The sequence below is a fragment of the Hyperolius riggenbachi genome, chromosome 3, assembly GCF_040937935.1.
Source record: "Hyperolius riggenbachi isolate aHypRig1 chromosome 3, aHypRig1.pri, whole genome shotgun sequence".
Classification (NCBI taxonomy): Eukaryota; Metazoa; Chordata; class Amphibia; order Anura; family Hyperoliidae; genus Hyperolius; species Hyperolius riggenbachi.
In genome coordinates this window covers 386,106,842-386,131,311 of record NC_090648.1, presented here as the reverse complement: position 1 = coordinate 386,131,311, position 24,470 = coordinate 386,106,842, and the positions used below count along the sequence as shown (strand labels likewise).

The 24,470-nt window shown below is 42.1% G+C and overlaps 1 protein-coding gene across 3 annotated transcripts in view; it reads right to left on the bottom strand.

The window, feature by feature from the left end:
• The window catches only part of LCP2 (lymphocyte cytosolic protein 2), a 537,761-nt gene that overhangs the window by 67,210 nt on the left and 446,081 nt on the right, over positions 1-24,470 (bottom strand). For all 3 annotated transcript variants that reach the window (XM_068277396.1, XM_068277395.1, XM_068277394.1), the window contains exons 16-17: positions 18,167-18,275; positions 5,290-5,342 (exon numbers count right to left, since the gene is read on the bottom strand). In XM_068277396.1, coding sequence (XP_068133497.1) covers positions 5,290-5,342; positions 18,167-18,275 — 162 coding nt within the window. The remainder of the gene's footprint in view (positions 1-5,289; positions 5,343-18,166; positions 18,276-24,470) is intronic.

Sequence of the window (24,470 nt, the reverse complement as noted above, 5' to 3'; positions counted from 1 at the left end):
AATTTCCGCTTACTTGTGACAAAAAAAAATCTTCTATGAACTCACCATACTCCAAACGGAATACCTTGGGGTGTCTTCTTTCTAAAATGGGGTCATTTGTGGGTTTCCTATACTGCCCTGGCATTTTAGGGCCCCTAAACCGTGAGGAGTAGTCTTGAAACCAAATGTCGCTAAATGACCTGTGAAATCCTAAAGGTAGTCATTGGACTTTGGGCCCCTTAGCGCAGTTAGGGTGCAAAAAAGTGCCACACATGTGGTATCGCCGTACTCAGGAGAAGTAGTATAATGTGTTTTGGGGTGTATTTTTACACATACCCATGCTGAGGGGGAAAAATATCTCTGTAAATATACATGTGTAAAAAAAAAAATCAAAAAATTGTCATTTACGGAGATATTTCCCCCACCCAGCATGGGTATGTGTAAAAATACACCCCAAAACACATTATACTACTTCTCCTGAGTACGGCAATACCACATGTGTGGCACTTTTTTGCAGCCTAACTGCGCTAAGGGGCCCAAAGTCCAATGAGCATCTTTAGGCTTTACAGGGGTTCTTACAATTAGGCACCCCCAAAATGCCAGGACAGTGAACACACCCCACAAATGACCCCATTTTGGAAAGTAGACACTTCAAGGTATTCAGAGAGGAGCATAGTGAGTCCGTGGCAGATTTCATTTTTTTTTGTCGCAAGTTAGAAGAAATGGAAACTTTTTTTTTTTGTCACAAAGTGTCATTTTCCGCTAACTTGTGACAAAAAATAAAATCTTCTATGAACTCACCATGCCTCTCACTGAATACTTTGGGATGTCTTCTTTCCAAAATGGGGTCATTGGGGGGTATTTATACTATCCTGCAAATTTAGCACCTCATGAAACCTGACAGGTGCTCAGAAAAGTCAGAGATGCTTCAAAATGGGAAAATTCACTTTTGGCACCATAGTTTGTAAACGCTATAACTTTTACCCAATCCAATAAATATGCACTGAATGTTTTTTTTTTTATCAAAGACATGTAGCAGAATAACTTCTGCACTCAAATGTATAGGAAATTTTACTTTATTTGAAATATGTCAGCACAGAAAGTTAAAAAAGTCATTTTTTTGACAAAATTCATGTATTTTTTGATGAATATAATAAAAACTAAAACTCGCAGCAGCAATCAAATAGCACCAAAAGAAAGCTGTATTAGTGACAAGAAAAGGAGGTAAAATTAATTTAGGTGGTAGGTTGTATGACCGAGCAATAAACCGTGAAAGCTGCAGTGGTCTGAATGGAAAAAAAGGCTCTGGTCCTTAAGGGGCGAAAAGACTGTGGTCCTCAAGTGGTTAAACTATGGAACAGAGCAGAGCTAATGACCATTTGAACTCCCCTGCAGTAAAACCTTATCTGAAGCTGTGTCTCACTGTTTCTTTGATGTATAAGTGCTTCACAAAATAAAATAGGACTGTCTCTGACACAAGTTGGGTTGGAGAGCTCAGAGCAGCTCTTTCGCATAGATAATTGAAGTTTCCTAACTCTCTCTGTACTGGAAACAATATGAGACCCTGTTGTTTGCTAATAATGTTCTATTTCTTAGCTGTACTACACATACAATTCATTATATCATAAGTTTATTTGCACTTCAGATTCCCGTTAATGGTGAAAATCACAATTGACATTGTAGTGTGCAGGGCCGGAGCTACCATAGGAAAAAATGGGCAATTGCCCCTGGGCTCCAGAGCCTGTAGGGGCCCCCAAGGTGTCCCTCCCCCATCTTAACTGTTGCTTCCCAGGGACTCTGCAGAGTCTGCTAAGTTGGGAGTTAATTGGGGGAGGGTCAGTAGCCAGCTCAGGGGCCCAGGAGGGAAATTTGGCTGCAACAAAGGGCCTCTAATGATGCTTTTTGGTCGGGTGTGTCTATTGGGGGGCCCCCAGGCTAATTTTGCCCTAGGGCCCAATTGTTACTTGAACCGGCCCTGGTAGTGTGTTAGCAATTCTAATCGTCATTTTCAGTGGAAAAGGGCCCTAAGTGTGTAGCTGTATCAGCCATGCTTCCCCTCACATTAGCAGCAGAGGGAGGGAACAGCCCGAGCACCATGCTTTTTCCCAAATATATTTTCTGGGTTGGTTATTTTTGCATTTGTGATGCAGCAAAGTGGACATAGCGTGAAGGGGCTGTTCAATCAAGATTTGAAAAAGACCCTAGATTATTACAATAACTTGGAAACTTTTGTGCTTTTGATTATTGAGGAAGTCCATAATGAAAACCTTGATTTATTTATTGTCATATGACTTTTTGAATGAAAATATTTTTTCAGAGTTTCTTTTTGTTTATGTGTACTGAACAAGAACCTGCAGTGAGAGGCATATGAAGGTTGCCATATTTATTTCCTTTTAAAGGACAACTAAAGAGAGAGTGATATGGAGGCTGCCATTTTAATTTCCTTTTAATAACAATGGGGTAATATTACAATAACTACTTCTGGGATCTAGCGGTGGAGAAGAGCCCCTTATCCTGAACATTGAACAAGAGTGCTTTGCATGGGTGCTTTGAAATCCTCCCTACCACAATGCAGAGTACCCCTCAATATTAAGAACCATATGGACTTGTATTGTTCATGTGGCAGATTCCAATACTCATTGGTTTTACCTTCCTAGTCAATACTGGTCTGCACAAGGATAGGGGTCAAGAAGGTTTTGAAGTGGCCGTTTTATTTATATTGGAGTTTTATGGACACACCCCAACATATGCTGGCCACAATTGAGGTTCAAGCATGAAATCCTTGTTATAGGCAAGTGTCACGGAAGAGCCGTGAGAAAAGAGAACGCAATCGCAATCTGTTTGCTGCACCGATTGTCGTTGTGTTGCCAGATCTGGATTGTATATCTATGGACCAGGCAGTCAAGCCTGGGGGTCTCTGTTGCAGTCATAGGTGTTAGAGTTCTTTTAATGAAAGCCAAGTGTGCTGTCTGATAAGGCCTGTGTGGTTAATTAACTCGATCAAAGGAGTCCCTTTCCTGCCAGTGACACCAGGTGTGAAATCTTCCCCAGCAGCAAGCAAATGGCAAGTGTTACTGCCTTTTGAAGAGACAGGATAAACTCAGCATGAGACCAGACTGTCTGACTCCATCAGAAGCAGAGAGTAAGTGAATGCTGTATATGATTTTTTGCCTCTTTACGGAATCTAGTATCTAGGATAATTATGAGAGTTGTATCATTGGGTTTGTAGTGTCTTGCTGAATCTATTGATACCAGTCTTGAGAGGCAAGGGGTACTCTACAACCAAGTTATTAAACTTCTCAGGAACTGGACCCTCTACCCTAATCAAGTCTGATGTCATAGGAATTGTCATAATCTGAGGAATATTAATCTGTTATCAGCGCAAATGTGGCATTTATCGGTTTTGAATTACAGCGTTTAAACCTAAATCTCTCTCTGAGGGAATGAACTGTGATTGGTTTGTAATTCAGAGGGGGCAGGCGTTGCCCCACCCCAAACCAGCTTCATCAAAAGCACATTGCCAGTCCTCCCCTGTGTACCATCACCGGATCAAGCCAGCCAGAGGACCATTGGCAGCCATTTTCCTGAACTGAAACAAAGGACATTTTCCATGTGCTCAGATTTCCCCAGAAAGGACATATTTCCACGAACTTAAGTATTTTATTCCTTTTTAATTTTTTCATACTGCGCTATTATTTGTCTCTATAATTGTTGATTTTAATGATTTTTTGTATATATTAATTATTTATATTGCATTTTTAATAAATGACACTAATATTATTCAGCAACACAAAACTGAACCCTGGCTTCTGAAGAGTCGTTATTATTGTTGATAGCTAGATAAAATGGAGTGTGTTTAACCGTTTTCTATTTGCAGGTCTAGAGTCAGCCAGTCAGTATTCAAAATAGTTTTAATTCAGCATACATGTAAAACAAGATCATAAAAACCGCTCATAGCGTAACTTTGCAATAAAAGTATAGCAGCCCTGCGCCATCCAGCGCACTTACGTAGTCTTCAATGAAAAAACGCCTATAAAGCTATCCAGCCCAGCGGTTTGGTCCCCTCCAGTGGCGTCGGCATCCCGTACATCCACTGCGGCAATCCTCGCTAGTTCAATGATATCTTTTCGACCGGCCGGTATCCTCTTCCGCATCCAGTGACGTCAGATGCACCTGGCTCCGCCCTTAGGGTGTCTGACGTCACTGGATGTGGAAGAGGATACCGGCCGGTCGGAAAGACATCATTGAACTAGCGGGGAGTGCCACGGTGGATGTACGGGATGCCGACGCCACTGGAGGGGACCAAACCGCTGGGCTGGATAGCTTTATAGGCGTTTTTTCATTGAAGACTACGTAAGTGCGCTGGATGGCGCAGGGCTGCTATACTTTTATTGCAAAGTTACGCTATGAGCGGTTTTTATGATCTTGTTTTACATGTATGCTGAATTAAAACTATTTTGAATACCGTGCAAGAGGAGCTGATGTTGCCTTGTTCTGTGATGATATTGAATGCTAGACCCACCTGGATCTGAGGTGGCTATCATCTGGTGAGCGGTCACTTTTGTAGGAGAGCCTGGTGGATTGATACACGGTGTGGATCACGGTTGCATCACTGATCACTCGGGGTGTTTACATTTTTATAACATAATTTTGCAGTAATGCACTATGTGGAGCATGTTTTGATTTTTTACAGATGCAATACCTTCAAGAGGAGCGCTGCCATTCATTAATAGACTTTGATTCATGTGGAACTGTGGTGGCGAACACTCTAATTATCACATAGAGGTTTGAGTTTGTGCATAACGGGCAGGCGCAGTTTGCGATTGTTACATGGTCTGTGTGCTGAAGACGATTTGAAGGCATTGTGCGGTCCGGCCACAAGGGGGCTTGTGACAGCAAGATTTTGCAAATATAAAGGGGTCCTGAAGACATGAGATCCACGAAGACCCGTGTCTCTAGTAGAGCTAATTTCACAATTTGTTTTTTCATGTTAAATATTTATTTTCTAATATACGCAGTTTTTTTGCCAAAAAGTTTGTGAATGGAAATATATTTTTGTATGTTCTGACACTAAAAACAACGGTTAGCTGGAGTTATACTTAAACTAATAATGTGAAATAACTATTATAGTGAAAAAGATGTATGTTTGATTAAAAAATCCCTTTAGTCTCACTGATGCTTGATATGTTTAATAATTAATTGAGGTTCAGTTTAAAACATTAAACATTTACATTTCTTGAAAAATAGAGCATCAATGAGTTAATAAAAAAAAAACTGAATACATGTGATGAGAGACCAATTATTGTTTACCTTGCTTATATGCAGAACTGGATAGCCCTCCTGACATCTGTGCACCTCCAGTGCTGTAATGAAAAACAGGTTATTAAGTGCTCAGTCGGAAAAAAAATAAACAACATATTGCAGGTAGTATAAAAACACTAAAGCCTATACACAAGTACGAGGTATGGCACCCTTATTGATACCCGATCCCTAAGGTGACATAGCCGGGATGATACTGACAGACACCTTGTTTGCAGGCTAATGACCTGTTCTGTTCCTATACGGGGGACTGAGTGATGTGATGTCACGCAGCAGACAGCTTAAGTGGAGAGAACAATGCTCTCATTTGTTAAACAGCCAAAGCGATCCGCCTGGCGGAATACTGGCCAGTGTGGCCACGTGGTCGGAAGCTAATCATTATCGACCGTCTCAGCCGAGTTTCATCTAGCTTGTGTCTATGGGGCTTAAAGGACTTCCAAGGCGAGAAATAAAATCTTATTTTACTTACCTGGGGCTTCTTCCAGTCCATAGAAGTCATTTGGGTCCCTCGCCGCAGCTCTGGTCTTCTCCGAGGTCCCACTGGTAGCCCCTAAGGGTCCGCGACCCCACGTCATCCCGGTGACATGGGTGTGTTCTCGCGCCCAGCAGGCACACACCATCAAGGGACAACTAACCTTATAGGGTGCCAGTGGGACCCCGGAGAAGACCGGAGGTGCAGGGAGGGAACCAAATGACTTCTAGGGGCTGGAAGAAGCCCCAGGTAAGTAAAACTAGATTTAATTTCTCGCCTCAGAAGTCCTTTAAAGTGTACCTGAGATGGTACACTGGCCTATATTTATACTTACCTAGGGTTTACTCCAGCCCCATGAGCACCAAGGCTTCCCTCGCTGTCCTCTTCGGCCCCTCCATTCTGGCACTACAAATCCCAGTAATCCAGTCTGTCGCCTCCATCCATGGGATTCTGCATATGTGCAGCTGTGTGCGCCCCCAAAGTGCTCCCATCCCCTGGAGCGTTCTGCACATGTGCAGTACCACTGCGCAGGGGCAGAACGCTCCAGGGGATGGGAGCGCGATGGGGGTTGGGGTGTGCATGGCCAGGCCACGCATGCGCAGAAGCCTGCGACTGCCCGGATTATTGGGAGTCATAGTAGCAGAACAGAGTGGCCAAAGAGGACTGTGAGAGAGTCCACGGTGCTCATGGGGCTGGAGGAAGTCCCAGGCAAGTATAAATAAGGGATAATGAACCATAGCAGGATAGTTTTTGGCTCGGAACAAAGCATGTCATCATCTCCAAATTTGCAATGTATGTCAAAATCTCCAGTGGGAACATGTTAAAGCAAACCTGAAGCAAAAATATACTTGAGATAATGAATTGTATGTGTAGTACAGCTAGGAAATAAAACATTAGTAGCAAAGAAAAGAGTCCCATATTGTTTTCCAGTACAGGAAGAGTTAAAAAACGTCAGTAGTAATCGATGCAAAAGAGCTTCTCTGAGTTATTCGACCCACTAGGTCGAATACAGTCCCGTTCTCTGAAGCACTTAAACAGCCAAGAAACAGTGAGAGACAGTTTGAGATAAGGTTGCAAGAAAGAGTCATTATTTTTGCTTTGTTTTATAGCTTTAAAAGACAGTGTTTCCTAAACTTCTAATATGACAGAATGACACAATTGTTAAAAAAAGTTATATAACTGAAAATAAAAACATGAGACTGTTTTCTTTGCTACTAATGTTCTATTCATTATCCATACTACACATACAGTCTATGTAGTGTGTGTGTGTGTGTGTGTGTGTGTGTGTGTGTGTGTGTGTGTGTGTGTGTGTGTGTGTGTGTGTGTGTGTGTGTGTGTGTGTGTGTGTGTGTGTGTGTGTGTGTGTGTGTGTGTGGTGTGTGTGTGTGTGTGTGTGTGGTGTGTGTGTGTGTGTGTGTGTGTGTGTGTGTGTGTGTGTGTGCGTGCGTGCGTGCGTGCGTGCGTGTGTGGTGTGTGTGTGTGTGTGTGTGTGCGTGCGTGTGTGTGCGCCGCGATCACTCAAAAATGCTTTGATCGATTTCAATGGAACTGGGTATACAGATTTCTTACTAACTGGGAAGATACCATATGTTCTGGGGGTCTCGTGTCCCCCTACATACCTGGGCACAAACACAAACAGCCAATCACATTTCACCCATTCACGTCAATGGAAAAAATGTAAAGGCTGCCATTCTCACAGTAAGATAGCCAGAGTCCCCAGACTTGGCACAGTTGGTGACCGAGGTGAAAAATCCTTGGAAAGCATAAAAGCATAAAAGCATAAAACAACCTATCAAATTTGAGCAATTCATTTTGAATCTGAAAATGTACACTACAGCCATTCTTACACTATTAAACACAGAGTTTTCAAACATGGCACACTTGGTCACTGGGTGACTGGGATTAATATTCAGGAAAGTGGGTGGAGCCTACAACAGGCAATCAAAATTCACCTATTGATTTTCAAGGGGAATATTTAAACTGCTGCCATTTTTACACTGTTAATGGCAAAGGCCTCAAACCAGGTACAGTTGAGTCATTTGGTGACTGTGGTTTAAATTTACTAAAGGGGTGGAGCCACAAACAGCCAATCACATTTCTTCATTGAATAAACTGCTTTCATTTACACATTTTTTGATGTCAGGAACTCAAAAGCTCACAAACTTGGTCATTGAGTGACTATGTGTCAAGGGTACAAAAAGTGGGTAAAGCAAAAGAACATTTCACAGGGAAAATGTAAACTGCAGCCATTCTTACACTTTTAATGGCAGGGTTCTTAAACTTCAGACAGTTGGTCATTGTGTGACTGAGATTAATATTCAGAAAAGTGGGTGGGACCTACAACAGCCAATCAAAATTCGCCTATTGATCTTCAAGGGGAATTGTTGCCATTCTTACACTGTTAATAGCAGAGAGCTCAAACCTGGTACAGTCCGTCATTGGGCAACTGCTGTTCAAATTCAGAAGGGGGTGGAGCCACAAACAGCAATTACATTTATGATATGGAAAAATTAAAATTATTGATACAGAGAAACCCAAAAGCTCACAAATTTTGTCATTAAGTGTCTGTGTGTTAAAGAGAATCTGTACTCTGAAATTCTTACAATAAAAAGCATACCATTCTATTCATTATGTGCTCCTGGTCCCCTCTGTGCTGTTTCTGCCATTCTCTGCTGCAAACCTGGCTTGTAATTGCCAGTTTTAGGCAGTGTTTACAAACAAACTAACCAGCTTCTAATAGGCTCAGCTAAGCAGAGTGTGTTAGTCACACAGAGCCTGCAGGGGGTGTGTACAGCTTCTAGCTAATCACAAGCAGCCCTGCACATTCCAGTCTGACTGCCTCAGCCTGACTGTGCCGACTATAGAGAGAAGATTAGATCATATAACAGAGATAACACAGCTACTGTGCAATTAGGAAAAGCTGCAGTAAGCCAGACCACATTAGAAAAGGCATAGGAACTTATAGCATAGAAGAAATAAAGATAAACAATTTGTTACAGAGTCTCTTTAAGGTTGGAAAAAGTCTTTCGCTATTTCATTATATAATGTTTTTTTTTCGCTTCAGGTTTGCTTTAAAAAAAAAAAAAATAGAAAACACTGTGTATTTTAGAGAAAATTGATTGAAAAGTTTTGCCAAAAAAGTGTTTTTTTATGCCATGTGTGGTGTCAGATTGCAGCTCTTTTGATCTAATTAGTTTTCTCATGCTTAAATCTATAAAATATTAGTGTTTCCTTAGGGTATTTTTGGAGGCTGCCAGCATTGTGCCCTGCCCCCTGAGCATCCCTTACCCCATACACCGCCTTACCCTCTATACAGACCATCCTTGTCCACGACTATAAGCAAGGGGCTCATCCTCACCTTCAGTGCCAAGCAAGAGGCAGAGGAAACTATCACCACATTTGTGGTGGTAGGACCCAGAGGAGGAGTAGTGACTTATGTTAGAATCTTGAAGCCCCCTGTAAAGCACACCTAAAGTGAGAGGAATATGGAGGCTGACATATTTATATCCTTTTAAACAATACCAGTTGCCTGGTAGTCCTACTGATCTTTCTCTTATGCTGGGAATAGAGGGTACGTTTGTACCGCTCAATCGAGCCATTAGATGGCTCGATTGATAAATTCCGACATGTCCGATCACCCGCCGAATCAATTCCGCGCTCGATACCGTGGGCGGGACAATGGGAAAAGATAAGGAAAAACGAGCAGAAGATTAGAGAAGCGCTCGCGGGGACGAGTGGGAATCGATCCAGGCTGTGGGCAGGGACTAGCAGGCGGCATAATCGAGCAGTACAAACGTACCGTCTATTCCCAGCATTAGTCCTTGTAGTCAATTTTGATGTTTTAGTTGTCTCTAAGTCACACACCTAAAACAAGCATGTAGCTAATAAAGTAAGACTTCAGTCAGAAACATCTTATCCTCATTCCTGTTTAGGGTCTATGGCTAAAAGTATTAGAGTTGCATTGGATCTAATGGTCCAATAATGCATTTAGATTGATTTTCAATAGATTTCCAATAGATTTCATTCTGAAATCTATTGGAAATCTGTTCCTAGTGTGTGGCACACATCAGATAGATTCCTGTCAGATTTTACTTGACAGTGTAAGGAATCAGACCTGTGATGCTGGTACCAGCGTGGTGCTCTCCTCTTCTGCTTCTGCGTGTGCCGTTCCTGTTGTCCGCAATGATAGCGCGCTAAGCATTAGGAAACATCCGTATGTGCTCAGGTGCAGAAAGTATTAATGGTCAGCTGACTCTCTGTTATCTGGTATGATGTCAGCTGATCTCTTAGTCAGCTGACATCTAGGTAGGCTTCTGTGTGATTGGTGGAATGTTATGTGTGGCCGGCCACTGATTGGCTGACTGGAGTATTTAAGGCTGCTTAGTGCACTTGTTCCTTGCCCGTGATAGCTCTAGCTTGCTGGTTGCTGGGTGCTCTGTATTGTGCTGTCTTGTTATATTGGATTACCTGGATTTCAACCTCTGCCTATTATTGGACCTCCCTTGTCTGCCGCCTGAATTTACCTCTTGTCTGGATTATCTTTACGATTGTTTGCTTCCTGGTTTCACCTCGGATACGTTTTTGACCTCCCTCCTGTACTGCGATACATCTGATCACCCGTGTATGACCCTGGACTGTTGTTGGACTTTGCTAACTCTTAATCTCTGTTTGGCCTGGAAGTTTATTCGCTTGCCGTGCATTCAGCTCTAATACCTTGCACACTAAAGGCCTGCATGTAACTGAAGTTGGGTAGATGTTGTCTCCACACCTCCTGTTCAAGTGGGGACGCACCACATAGGGTGAAGTGTGTGGAGTTAGATTGGGGCATTGGAGCTTATTCGTGGGTGGATATTCTTACAGGCCTGAAAGACAGGCATCTGACAGAAATCTATCTGATGGTCGAAATCTGCTGTAAATCAAAAGTGTATGGCCACCTTTATGGTCTGAAAAATATGGTAAATACATGGAGGTGTTTAAATTAGCCAGTCATTGGCCAATCAAAATTGAAGGTGTGTACAATTCCCCTGTTAATACCAGATTTAATTATTCTAAATTGACTGCCTCAGGTATTCACTTTTTCAACGAATTCCTGAGAGGAGATTCTCTTATTTCCTTCCAAGATTTAGTACTTAATTTCCCACGTTTGAGAAATCAGGCATACCACTACTACCTACCAGATAAAACATTGGTTTACACATAGACGAGGCAAAATCCCAAAACTCCCCCATTATATCCATATACATCTTAAAAATAACTCCAATCCCCGGAGAGGGATCTCAGTTTAGTATCAATATCTATCCCTTGCCCGGAAATTACCTTTAGAAAAATATGTAAATTTTTGGACAGAAGAACTAAATCAAACTGTTCTTTACAACAATTTATACTCTATTAGATCAGTAGATTCTCTGCTGAAAAGATACTCTAGATGCATCTCCCATGCCGAAACAACAAGAACATTTTCCAAAAATGGTACCTCCCCCTAGAACCCTTGCTCAATTCTCTAATCAACACTAACACCTGTGCTGGAGAGAATGCAACCGAACAAGAACCCTAATACATATCTTATGGGGTTTCCCAATCATTAGAGAATTTTGGAACATAGTTATTACCCTGTTACTCTCTGAAATTCTTAATAGTCCTTTCTCATTATCTCCTCAAAGGGCTCTCCCTAATTGATATCCATGTAATCCCTCTTCCTCCCCGAAAGAACGTAATTCACACCATCTGCGCCACTCGCCAACTAATTCTTGCTAATTGGAAAAATAAAGAACCCCCTTCCATAACTCAGTTAATATCACAATTAGCTATAATTTAGAGATGGAGGAAAGACTGACTCCTTTATGCCATGTCCTCAAAGACCCTCCTCCACACAAAATAGACTGGCAACAGAAACTGGTCCACATGAGTTCGCCCAGTAACCCCAGTTACCACTGAAACAATTAAAGAATCACAAGCAGTCTACTCCCAAGACTTAATTTAGAGTATACCAGAAAAATCTACCCCTTAAACTCTTTCCTGTTCTACCCCCCTTCCCACTGCTTTGACGAGTCCTCTTCTTGCAGCCCCTCTTTTAAATAGTTTCTTAGTAGAATCATACAGAGGCTAAAGTAGACCGAGGTTAATATTTTATGATATATTGGTCGGAAATTCTTTTTGAATAGTATCACCTATTTTTCCAGTTTTCCTTTTGTGTATTATAATTAAAATTTGTGTTTGTAGGCCATTTATACTTATAAGTTTATACCTTTGTATTTAAATATAGAACCACTGCTATTTGTACTAAGACAACCCTGTCTGTTAAGGGTTGACGTCTGCATGTATGAAAATTTACCTTGCATTACTTGTAAATTGAAAATTTTCAATAAATATATTGAGAAAAAAAAATTGAAGGTGTGCACCAGGTTGTAGGGGTATTTTCTTTGATCTTGATTTAAGAGCCCCTGGTGACCATCACAAACTTGCCGCTCACCTGCTGTAGAATTCCTGACAAACTTCTAGAGCAAGCAAATTATCAGACAGCTGATTTGCAACTTAAACTGGCAAACTACCATAACAGGGAGTTTCTCATTTAGGGCTTGTTCACACTAGGGGCATTTTCTGCCTTTTTTCAAGCGCAGGAGATTTTTTAAATCGTCCACAAAACGCTTGTGCAATGAATCTCTATGAGAAGGTTCATATCAGCGCAGTTCGTGCGCTGTGCATTCAGCAAAGCAGTGCCTGTACCATTTTTGGGGCGTTTTTGCTATAATGGAAGGTATAGGAAGAGCGCTAAATGTTCACAAAACTGCTTTATGTGGCAATTGTGTTCGCGTTTTTTAAAAAAAATACATTGTATTTCTTATTCTCCGGGTCAAAGAGTTCACTTCCTGACTTGCGTCAAGGAGTGAATCTCAAAATCGCTCTGGCAAAGCGCTTAGTAAAGCGCTTTTTCAAAAAACCGCAGTGGAGCGTCGGGAGGGGAAAAAAAACAGCGCACCAAAACGCTTGTGTTTGCGTTTTCATTTTTAGGTGTGAATGATGCCTCATAGCATGCCCTGAACTTACTATAGCTGAGAAACTCCTTCTCATGGTAGGTTATCAGCTTGCTGGCTGCAAAAGCTGTTAAATTGTTTGATCTGGGAGTTAAAGGTAGTGTGGCAGCTGAGTGCAGTGTGTGAACATGCATCAAGATCTAGAAAATATTGGCTTGGGATCAGTATCTGCAATGAACTTTTAAATACAATTAATGTAGTCCTTATTGTTGTTGTACTTGAAGGTAGCTCCGGCAATTAATTGGCTACATAACTCAATCGTTCGCTGGGAAATGGGCATTGTTATTAAAACCCCTCAGCTTTTTTACTTCATTTTCTGACATTCTAGGCTCTGGTTTAGGTAAAAACTGAAAAACTCAGAACCCGGAATATTGAAATTTTGCTACTCCATAGCTGTCACCCCACTGATTTGGGTATTGACATGTATAGGGATTCCAGAAGGGAGTGAGGAGAGATTGCAACATTCCTGTGATTCCTTGGTATCCTTAAAGAGAAACTCCGAGCAAGAATTGAACTTTATCCCAATCAGTAGCTGATACCCCCTTTTACATGAAAAATCTATTCCTTTTCACAAACAGAGCATCAGGGGGCGCTGTATGACTGATATTGTGGTGAAACCCCTGCCACAAGAAACAAGAAAAGTACGTACTCTTGGTAGTTTCCTGTCTGTGAGCCTTGCTGCATTGTGGGAAATAGCTGTTTCTAGCTGTTTCCAACTGCCAAAATCCATGCAGCAGCTGCATCACCTGCCTACAGTAAAATGTTCACTGGAGTTCCTCTTTAACGTCGGGTTGTTACAAGAGTTACATGTGTTGGATCACTGAGAAGAGGTGATGGCAGGAATAAAGTCATGGAGCATGCGGACTAATGGAGGTGTGCACTGGCCAGACAGGTGAGCACTGCTTCAAGGACAAAAGCAAATAATGCCAAAGTTTGCCAGAGTGTGTCCAGTGGGTGGGACAGGCTTTTCCATAAAGGACAATGGAGTTTAATGAATGCTCTTTGTATCATACAGTAGTTTTGCTATAATCTTCCTTAGCCTGTGCCCTTGCAAAGCAATGTTTTGATTTGCACTTGTCTTGATGAGACTGCCAGTGGCTTTCATATAAATAGGGATCTTGGATGCTGCAGGGTGCTTTGAGTCCCCAGGGAGAAAAGCGCTATATAAATATTATTGTTATTGTTATTGTTATTTTTGCCTGATGTGCGAAGTAGGAAGGGTTATTGACTTATCTTTTCAGAAACACTTCAATATCAATATTCCTCTTTAGGTTAATTGAAAATCTTTTTTCCTTTAATTGTATCTGATTATTCAGGCATTAATTAAAAATGTACATGTCCTTTAAGGTTGCTAAGTCAGCCACTTCCGCATTGAGTGGGCTATCCTGTAATTAAGTATGCACGCTGCATGCGTTTGCATGATATGTGCATGCAGCGTATAGTATGCCCATTCACTTTTTGATCTCTGCGAGACTCCGTAGCCCCCTCTATTGAATGATTGCACTGGTACCGCCTACATCAACTCCAATCACTGGCCTCACGCGGCACCCGGAAGAGGTGGGACCAGTTCCCGCAATATACCGGATGTCCACGCCTTGCTGTGTGTTAGTGGAACGCAGCATGACCAAGTCCAGAAGACTGTGAAATGGCCGTCACTTGTCCCACCTTGGTGCCCCCCACCTCCACTCCCACGACTATCCTAGCGGTCTGGATCAGGCTGATTCCTAGATTTGATTCCAGCAATGATGATGATGATGATGCAAAAAAACATGCTTGTCACAGGACGGAAGGTGCACGTACTTTTCCTTTCTACTACAAAACATGATGATTCTTCCTTCAGCCACAAATTAAACAAAGCACACCTCCGGAATCCTTCTTTGGAATCGCAGCAGCGGTAGAGGTGTAACAGGATTGTACTTCTTTAATTGCTTGTTGCTAGTTGTGGAGCGGTTGCCAGAGAAAAGAAGAGGCTGGCTCTGTGTTTTTTTCCTTTCTCTGCTGTAATTCATGATGTCAGCAGCAGAGGGCTGAGTTTTTTTTTTGTGCAAAAAAAAAAAAAAAAACCTAGATTGAGCCAGACCAGGAAGTAGGCTGGCTCTAAAGCTGGCCACTAACGGTCCAATTTCTAGCGAAAAATCGTTCGAGCGATCAGAAATTCTGATCGGATTGGTTGTAAATATTCTCCATTGGTGGACACAATCGATTATGAACGATTGAAAAAAATGTCGCCCGAATGAATTTTCGTCGAACGAAAATTTGGATTTTCTTGGTGGTCATGATAGATAGGAAGCAAAGATTGGTTAGTTGATGGTGTAGTGAATGATTTTTCGTCCGATCAGAATTTCTGATCGCTCGAACGATTTTTCGCCTGATATTGGACAGTTAGTGGCCACCTTAAGAAGCACATGGAGAGAGCAGTGTGGCTGCACTAAGGAAAGGCTGGGGAGAAAAGGCCTGAGACTGCAGAAGCTGTGCTGGGCTTTTGAAGCCAGAAATCGTGAGTACAGAAGCTGAGCTGGGTCTGAGGAGAGAGAAGAAACCAGTGTGACATTGTGGCCTAGTGAGGGCCTGAGAGTTCTGGCATTCAGATATACCATGTGGAGCAAAGTGGCCACTAATGAGTGTATTCTGTACCCCAGATCTAGAGGAGATTGACAGAGAAAGTGAGGCGAGCTGCCTGGAAGCAGACCAGTTCCATGCCCATGATTGAGCTTACCCATACACCAGAGCACTTTACAGTTTCTTACTTTCTTTGCACTTAATCAGGCCTCCCTGTGACTGTCAGTTGCACCACTGAAAGAGAGTGATACATAGGCTGAAATCTGCTTATGTCTGTTTATTGCATCGCTAATTGAGAGCCATACACAGGCAAATACAGCTTGTGTCTGTTCCAAGATGGCCTATCCACTATTGTTCACAGGCGAATACGGCTTGTGTCTGTTCCTACCTGGCAACCTCTCCCTAGGCCCTCATGTAAGGGCAAATGTATTGTTATAACATGTGTACAGTATTGTGCTGTTTCAAGTGATCTTTGTCCGAGTTTTGAAAGCAAGCAGCCTGAGAGTGCTAAGTCGTTGTCACTCAGTACCGGCTGGTCCTAGTTGCTCAAACCAGAGATTCTCAGTGCATAGCTTGTCAGTATTAGGACAGAAACTGTTAGCGGACTATTTCGCACTGTGGGATCACTTCAATCACAGGGCTTAAAAATAGCTCTATCATCTCTGACTGAGACTGTTTAGAGCAGGGGTCTCAAACTCAATTTACCCGGGGGCCGCAGGAGGCAAAGTCAGGATGAGGCTGGGCCGCATAAGGGAGTTCACGTGTCCCCGCCGCAAAACGAGGGCTGCAGAGCCCCCAAATCGCCCCGGGGGGGCAATCCGCCGGCATTTCCTGGAAGGGGCAGAGCTTTCAGCTTCAGCTCTGCCCCTCCTGACGTCAATCGCGGCGGATCGCTGCCTCTGCCCGCCCCTCTCACTCTTCCTTCACAGAGAGGCGGCGATCCATTCGGCGATTGACGTCAGGAGGGGCAGAGCTACAGCTGGAAGCTATGCCCCTCAGCGCAGTCGTGGATGTTTGCGCGGGGGATTTGGGGGTCTGCAGCCCTTGTTTAGCGGCGGGGATGCAGCAGATTACTTGGGAGCACTGAAGCGAACTATAAGGTAAAATGGGCAAATATAGTTCACTTCCGTGTCTCTTTTGCTTTTGCCGGCAGGCAGGGCCGGTTTAAGCAACAATGGGGCCCCAGAGCAAAATAAACCTGCCCCCCCCCCCCCCCCCCAACAGATACCCTGGAACAAAAATCGGCATTAAGGGACCTTTTTTGCAGCTGGTATAGTCAGGGTGTGAAGCCCCAATCAGTCGGAACTCCACATTCTGGCTACCCCAGCCTGCATGGGGGACAAGGGGTTAAAAAGTTTCAGGAGGGGGGACCCCACATAATTTTTTTTAAAAAAATTCCCACACTCTAAACATAAAGAAAAAATAAATGGGAAAATAGGAAAAAATGCCAGGAATCTTAAGTTCATACAGCCATATTGCGGCTGTATAGCGATCCCTGGCCAAAGCACTGCGGCTGCGTATGGACCCACTGGAAACCCTGTCTGGAAATGTGTTGCTCTTTCTTTCGATACATGTAAAATTACACTACCGTTAGGTTTGCTACTAAAAGTGACATTTACCGCATTTAAAAGTATACTATTTTCCTTCGAAACTTTAAAATCGATTTTCTCAAAAACTATAAGGTCTTTTTGAAAAATTGTTTTTTCCTCTTATTCCTAATGATCTCCTTAACATATCCTGCAAATTTAGGGTTTATATCATTTAAGGTGGATTTGCTATTAACCATTAAAGTCGGTGGGTTTTTAAATGTGTATTTTTTTCCTTTGCAACTTTAAAATCGATTTTCTCAAAAACTATAAGGCCGATTTGAAAATTTTTTTTTCCTCTTGTAGCCACTGGGGGCCCCTACAAGCTCTGGGGCCACAAAATATTGTATCGCGGGCCGCAAATGGCCCGCGGGCCGCGAGTTTGAGACCCCTGGTTTAGAGGGAGATTAGCTCCCTGGTTACTCACCACTGGTTCTGATTGTACTCTCAGGTCCTCGCACATAAAGTTATATTTTGCTTGCCCAGTTTTATAACTTAAGATTTATCCAATGCTTGTGTTACCCAGGATGTGTTGTAGTGCCTATGTACTAATTGATTATTGCTGTGCTAAGATACAATACAATACAATACAATAACATTTGTAAAGCGCTTTTCTCCCATAGGACTCAAAGCGCATAGAAGATAGAAGCTGTATCAGGGTCATACAGTGATATTTGTTAAAGTTGGGTCATATCCAGTTCAATTCGGGCCAGAACGACCGAGTATTGAACTATAAGTGTAATTAAGTGTATCATGCACATGCTATTTGCAAAGTTGATGATGTATTGTACCAAAATCTGACACTGAATGTATTTTTTTGATGTTAGGAAACCTGTCTGATGCCCATTGCATTGCTAAGACTGAAAGTATTGTATTAGGCTGAACTTTAATACTGAACCTATTGCTTTGTGGTATATTGTTTATTCTAAAAAATAAATTTCTATCCCAGGTTATCTGTGTTGGACATAACCTTACCACTGTGTTCTGATTCTTTTGGGCCTTAGTAAGCACAAGTGATTTTAGGGAGTGCTTCAGTGGGATTACATTTATCCTCTGTTTTATGTACACGCTGAGAATACATTGACTTTAAGGGGAGTGCCACACCTTTTTCCTTTTCTCATTCATTTGATTAATTAAATATAATTATATTTTATCACATCTATCAATTACAGGTTACAAAACAAGTTACAAAAACATAGTACAATTCAAGTTAAACATACATATCTGTAATAGGCAAACTTGTGGATCCTGAAATCACATGCCTCAACGAAGGTTTTGGTGAAGTCGTAGGGAAAGTGTTTGAAGAGTGAGGAAATGTCCTTTGGGAAACTATAACGTAAAAAAAAAGTTTCAACAAACTAAAATGCACACTTAATTTAGAACAACTTCACTGGAGGGCACCATTTTGTTCTGTTCCAATTATTTGTGATCCAAATAATTTAAAACAAAATAAACTGTATACAACAAAACAAATATATGTGCGGCTGTGTTTGTCAAATGATCATTTTTTTATGTGCTATTCTATCTTACTTTTTACCACCAACAGTGTACAGCAAAAGTATTCTATATTATCAGACATAATAGCCGAAAGCTGGGTACCCAAACCCATGAGTGACACGGCTGGGACCACGCTGACAACTTGTTCTATTCTTTTGCGGGGGGAGGGGGGGCGGATCGAGGTAGGTGTGGCATCATACGGAGGGTGGGGTAAGTGGGAGGAACAATACTCCTAGCCATCGGTGGACCGAAGCAATTTGTCTGGTAGATCAGTCGCCAAGCGGCTGAGAGGTGCTAAGGGTTGCTGTACACATGGTGGATTCTCGACAGGAAGGGTCATTAATGACCACCTCTGTGTGTACAGGGCTTAAAGTGAGATGAAACCTCATGTTAACTGGGGAAAAAATCATTAAATAAGAAAATACTTATTAATCTGACCTATCCTGTTGTTTTTAGTGTTCTAGTTTTCACTGATTTTGGAAAAAGGTGATATGAAAGAAAATAATATTTCTGCTGTTTTCCATTTTTACTGTTTCTCATTGAGTGACATCACTTCTGCCCCTTTTTTTTAAAGAGGAACTGAACTCTAAACAACAAAATAAACCAACTGAATCCCCTTTAAAAATCATAGGCAAATAGTTAACAATACATGATCAAAAAAAATGTAAATAACATTTATAATTTAAATCATTTGACAAGCCACTCCCCCTGAGACATATCCTGCCGCGGCAGGCTCAGAGAACACTGGGACTTTCCTGATTCCTCCATGATCTCGCGAGAGTTCCTATGTATTTACAACCTCATGTCATCAGGGGGCGCCTGGTCCGATGTAAAAAGAATGCTGACAGTAGGGATAGTACAGCAAGCAGAGCGAGCAGACAGCAGCGAGCAGGAATGTGAAGAGATGTGAGAGAGATGCAAAGTGTCGGGGGAGGGAAAGAACTGAGTAGAGGAGCTGGAGGGAGGATAGAGACTCAGAGAGGAGTGGAGAGAGAGAGAGGGAAACTGTCATTGCAGAGAAGTGAAGGGACATAAAGCAGAGTGGAGACAGACCAGTACGAGAGCACGGATGAGACCCTCCTCCCCTTGCACAGCAGATAGCCCAGCAGAAAGAGGTAGAGAGAACACAGCATAGAGACAGGCAGAGACAGCATTACAAGAAGCCCAGCAGGCATGAGAGCCAAGCAGAGAGAGAGCAAAAATGAGTCCAGCAGGGGGTAATGAACTGCTTTGGTTATATATATTTTTTTCCCGATCCTGATTTATCGCATCTTTTCGGCTGGCTTTATAAGCCACATGCGGCATCCAGGGCCGGCTAGCCACCGCGACTTCATGTCCCCTTACGGAGACGAGAAACGCCAATGTGACGGGAAGCAGACTATCGCTGTACCGCCGCCCCCAGACGAGACGTCAAAGGACGACGCTGATTCCCGGCTGCCCCAATGTCGCCTGCCGTCCGTGTAAACCAGCCCTAAGGGTAATGAGGGCTGTGAACTGTGCCTGAGCTGTGCTGTGATAATGTGTAAAGGTGGCCATACACTTATAGATTTGCAGCAGATTCGACCATCAGATAGATTTCTGGCAGATGCCTGTCAAGTCGAATCTGACAGAAACTTATCTGATGTGTGCTGCACACTAGGAACAGATTTCCAATAGATTTCAGAATGAAATGTGTCTCTTTGTGTATTGTGTAGTGCATGTATATGTTTTTGGGATGTGGAAGGAAACCAGAGTCCCCGGAGGAAACCCACACAGACACAGGGAGAACATACAAACTCCATGCAGACAGAGCCCTGGCTGGGATTTGAACCGGTGACCCAGCGCTGCAAGATGAGAGCGCTAACCACTACAACTCCATGCTGCCCCAAATCTTGGCTTATAAATCCTGGCTTACAGATCTTATGGAGTTGTTTTTTGTTGTAATATATGGTGGTCGTTGGTGAATTTCTAATACATTGTATGGGAGATAACTTGCATTTAATAACTGATTTAGATATGTGCATTGTGTACAGCTGGCCATACATCTGGAAACTTGGCAGTCAATCGACCAGTTGATTCCATTATTCTAATCGGATGAAGATTGGTACCACCAAGAGCATGTTCAATTGACGATGCAACCAATTTTGTGTTGTTTGTATGGACCAGGTATCCTGGAAGATGTAGGGCCAACAAGCTCAATCTGGTGCGCAGCAGAAATGTAGTGAGATATTGTGATGACAAACATGACAGAACCCGTGGGGATGGCTCCCCTCCTCTAGTGTAAAATGTGCCCAGTGCGGTGTACTGACAGTAGAGTAACTACAGAGGACAGACAAAATACAGAGCAGAAAAATGGCAGGCTGGAAAACACAGGCAGACATTCATACACAGGCGCAGCCAGATGACATCACTGTAACTGTACACTATCACAGGCTAATTTGCATACTGATTAGAGAAAGGAGCTGCTTGAGGAAGGAGGGGTGGAGGAAGTAGAAATCAGCTGAATGGCACTGTAAACTTGCCAACCAACATATGGCTCCACACTGTTCTAGAATGCAGTAACAGAAATAAGGACACCTGACAGATGTATTACAGCAAACATATATTTTTATTTATTAAAGCAGTATTATGCAACACATCAGATTACTTTTACATTATCAAAATTTAAGGTCAGTTCCCCTTTAACCAAGCGTATTGTCCCTCCTACAGCAAACATAACATACACAATAGGCTTACATCACGGTGTTAAGTTTTCAAATGGAGGAGGGGATTCAATTACCTTCTGGTCATAGTGTCCTTATCTTATCCAAAACAGGAAGCTTTTTTATTTGCATGCTGAGATAAGCTTGTTGCTGTAGTTATTAAAAAAAAACTTCCCCCAATCCTTCTGGTGCTGCACAGTTCTTGCAGTTAGGCAAAGTCCTGCAGACCAGGTAAAAAAAAACAAATAGGACCTATATGCATCTATTTTAGAAAAAAAAGGACTTTACATATATTTTTGAGGCACTAACTATTTTTTGGCAATTTTTTGGCAATTTTTTTGGGGGGGAGGGGGGGATGTTACTAACCTTTTTAAGGCATGCAGATTAGGGATCTGAAAAGTCATTTTAATATGCTGGTATCTGTCCACTTCTATTAATGTTCTAAAATGATGGCAGCCTTTCCTATAAGAGCCAGCTGCATAGTAAACATGCCTGGTGTTTTATACATTGCATTTCCTACAGATTTGCTAAACTAGGGAGATTTGGTATATCAAGTAACTAAAAGCGCAATGGAAATAGTTGAATAGTTCATTAACTATAGGTTAATGCGTTTTCTTTACTTTTTCACCTGCAAGTCTGATCAGTCGCTGAGCTATGCCCACTGAAGGCTGCTGGGAGACCTTTCTTTCAGCTCAGAGAGCACAAGATAAGGCATGATGTTTAGTAGAGACATTCTGTGTGCAAGATAAACAGACTGTATTTTCCACACTTTAAAGTTTTCTGATTGAACTGAATCACATTATTATGTAAGACGACTATTTCCAGTGTACTGACTCTGGCCAGGGTGAAATAGTGATTTCATGTTTCAATTCACTTTTATTCAGATGATAAAAAGGAAATGGTGCTACGGAGCAGAATATTCCAGAAATTAAAAAACACACAATTTGTTATAAGTAGTACTATCCATAATTCAAAATTTGTCACAAATTGAAAGTGATCAACCCTGTTATAAATAATTGAATGTTGATAAAAAAAATTACCTGAATAGTGAAGATTTAAAGTGGTCTAAAAGCCAACATTTCTACTTTGCTCTAAAAGATTCCTCACAGCTTGAAAGCTACTATCCCAGAATTTTTTTTTTAGCAGAACCTCACTGAAATGGTTAAACAAAAACATTTTGTCCTGCTATTCAGCTTCAATCCGCAGCCAAACTGTAGATAACAGTATCTTTGTTTCCATTCCAATATTGTTACAATGTGTGTAAACACAGTCTAACAAGTGAAAAGGAGCTCTATGTGCTTCATACACACACACACACAGTTCAGAAAAGCTCATTAGAAGATGTTCATATATAATAAAATGCAGTTTGAATAAAATGCAATGCCAGCTTTCAGGGTACGATAAACTACACTTTGGAAACTTGTAATTTGTAAACAGACAATATTACTTATGCACAAAGGCAAATATGATAACTGTATGAGTAAAAAAAAAAGTAGGAAAACACATTTTTATTGAATGTTCTGTCAGAGTTTCAGATCACTTTAAGGAAACAAATGATTAGGTAAAAGTTTCAACAAACCATGACAAAAAAGCAGATAATCAGATTAGTAATCAGATTATGTAGGTTAGTAGATTCATCAGAGAATATGATTTTTACATACAGTAGAGTATTGGTTATCCAGGGCTTGGTTAACGAGCAGTTTCAACCAATCAGCACAAATTGCCGGTAGTGCTCACAGTGCTGAAGGTCAACTTCTTAGGCTATTTGTTGGCTTTGCTGGTTGCAACCAGAAGGCACACTTATCAGGCATCAGCCAATCCCTGTCAGTGCCGGAATAGCCAAGACTTTACTGTACATAACATTACTTTGGACCAAAAACAGTTTGAATAACTATATATGCGAAAGAAAAGTTGTGAGACATGCTTTTTATTGAATGGTGATGTCAGAGTATAAATTCACTTTCCATTAGGGGGTTCACTTTCCATTGGTGAGTAGAGGTCCCTACTCACTAAAATACCAAGTAATATTAGGGGTCCCTAATATTACTCCTTAAAGAAAACCTGTGTCGAGAAAAACCTCCCCTGGGGGGTACTCTCCTCGGGTGGGGGAAGCCTCCGGATCCTATTGAGGCTTCCCCCGTTCTTTCTCGGTCCCACGGCAGCAGTGGCAAAAAAGCTCCCCGAACAGCGGGGATGTAAATATTTACCTCCCGGGCTCCAGCGCAGGCGCAGTATCGGCTCTCCACCTCAGAGATAGGTGGAAATAGCCGATCGCTGTCGGGCCGCTCTACTGCGCAGGCACAAGTCTCCTGCGCCTGCGCAGTAGAACGGACCCGATGGAGATCGGCTATTTTCTCCTATCTCCGTGTGGGGAGCCACAACAGCGCCCACGCTGGAGCCAGGAAAGGTAAATAAATCAGCGCTTGTCAGCCTTGCCGAGGGAGGATTCCGGGACACTTCGGGGGAGCCAGCGCTGGACTGCCTGAAGTTACAACGGAGGGTCTTCCCCCTACCAAGGTGAGTAACCCCCAGTGGATGTTTTTTTTGTTACAGGTTCTCTTTAAGGTATTCTGTTTATGCAAGAGATCAGGGAGGAGTTTTGCAAACTGCTTAAGGTGTCCCAGTTGTGGACTTTTTTTGTAGAACATTTCAATAAAAGATTAAAACAAGTTGAGGAAAGTTGCTGACAAGAATTTTGATTTTGTTTTTACTTCCTTTCTTATTGTTTTCAATCCATAAAGTTTCCAAATCTTTTATGGGTTTTAGAGAAGGAAACCTGGGAAGGTGATAGAACTCTATGTAACAGCTTAGTTGGCCACATTATTGTATAGGATCTCTATGGTAATGTTCCTTGTAAAATATAATTTAGCATAGGCACAGTTAACTCAGCAGGGAATGTGGTGCACAAATCAGTTGGCTCAGCTGTGGTGCACAAATCCATACCTTCCCATCTGGAAACAGCATACTGTTAATGGTCCAAATGGTTAACATTTAAGGGAATCTAAAGTAAGAGGAATACAGAGGCTGCCATCTTCATTCTGTAATACACAATACCAGTTGCCTCACTTCTGTGATAATGCTCTGCCTCTAATACTTTAAAGGAACAGTATCAAACCAAGTGTCCTAGAATGACAATGTACAAATAATGTCTAAGTAGCTGTGTAAAAATTGTCCTAATTAAAAACAAGTTAAATTTCCTCTGCTCTCTGCAGACAGATCATTCAGAGACAGGCAGTGAGAGCTTTCTCTCACACACAGGGTTAACTGATGCAGTGTAAGGGAATCCCCCCTCCCTTCATGAATGTGTAGTCCCGTCAGATTTTGCCTCAGATTCCATCAATAAGTG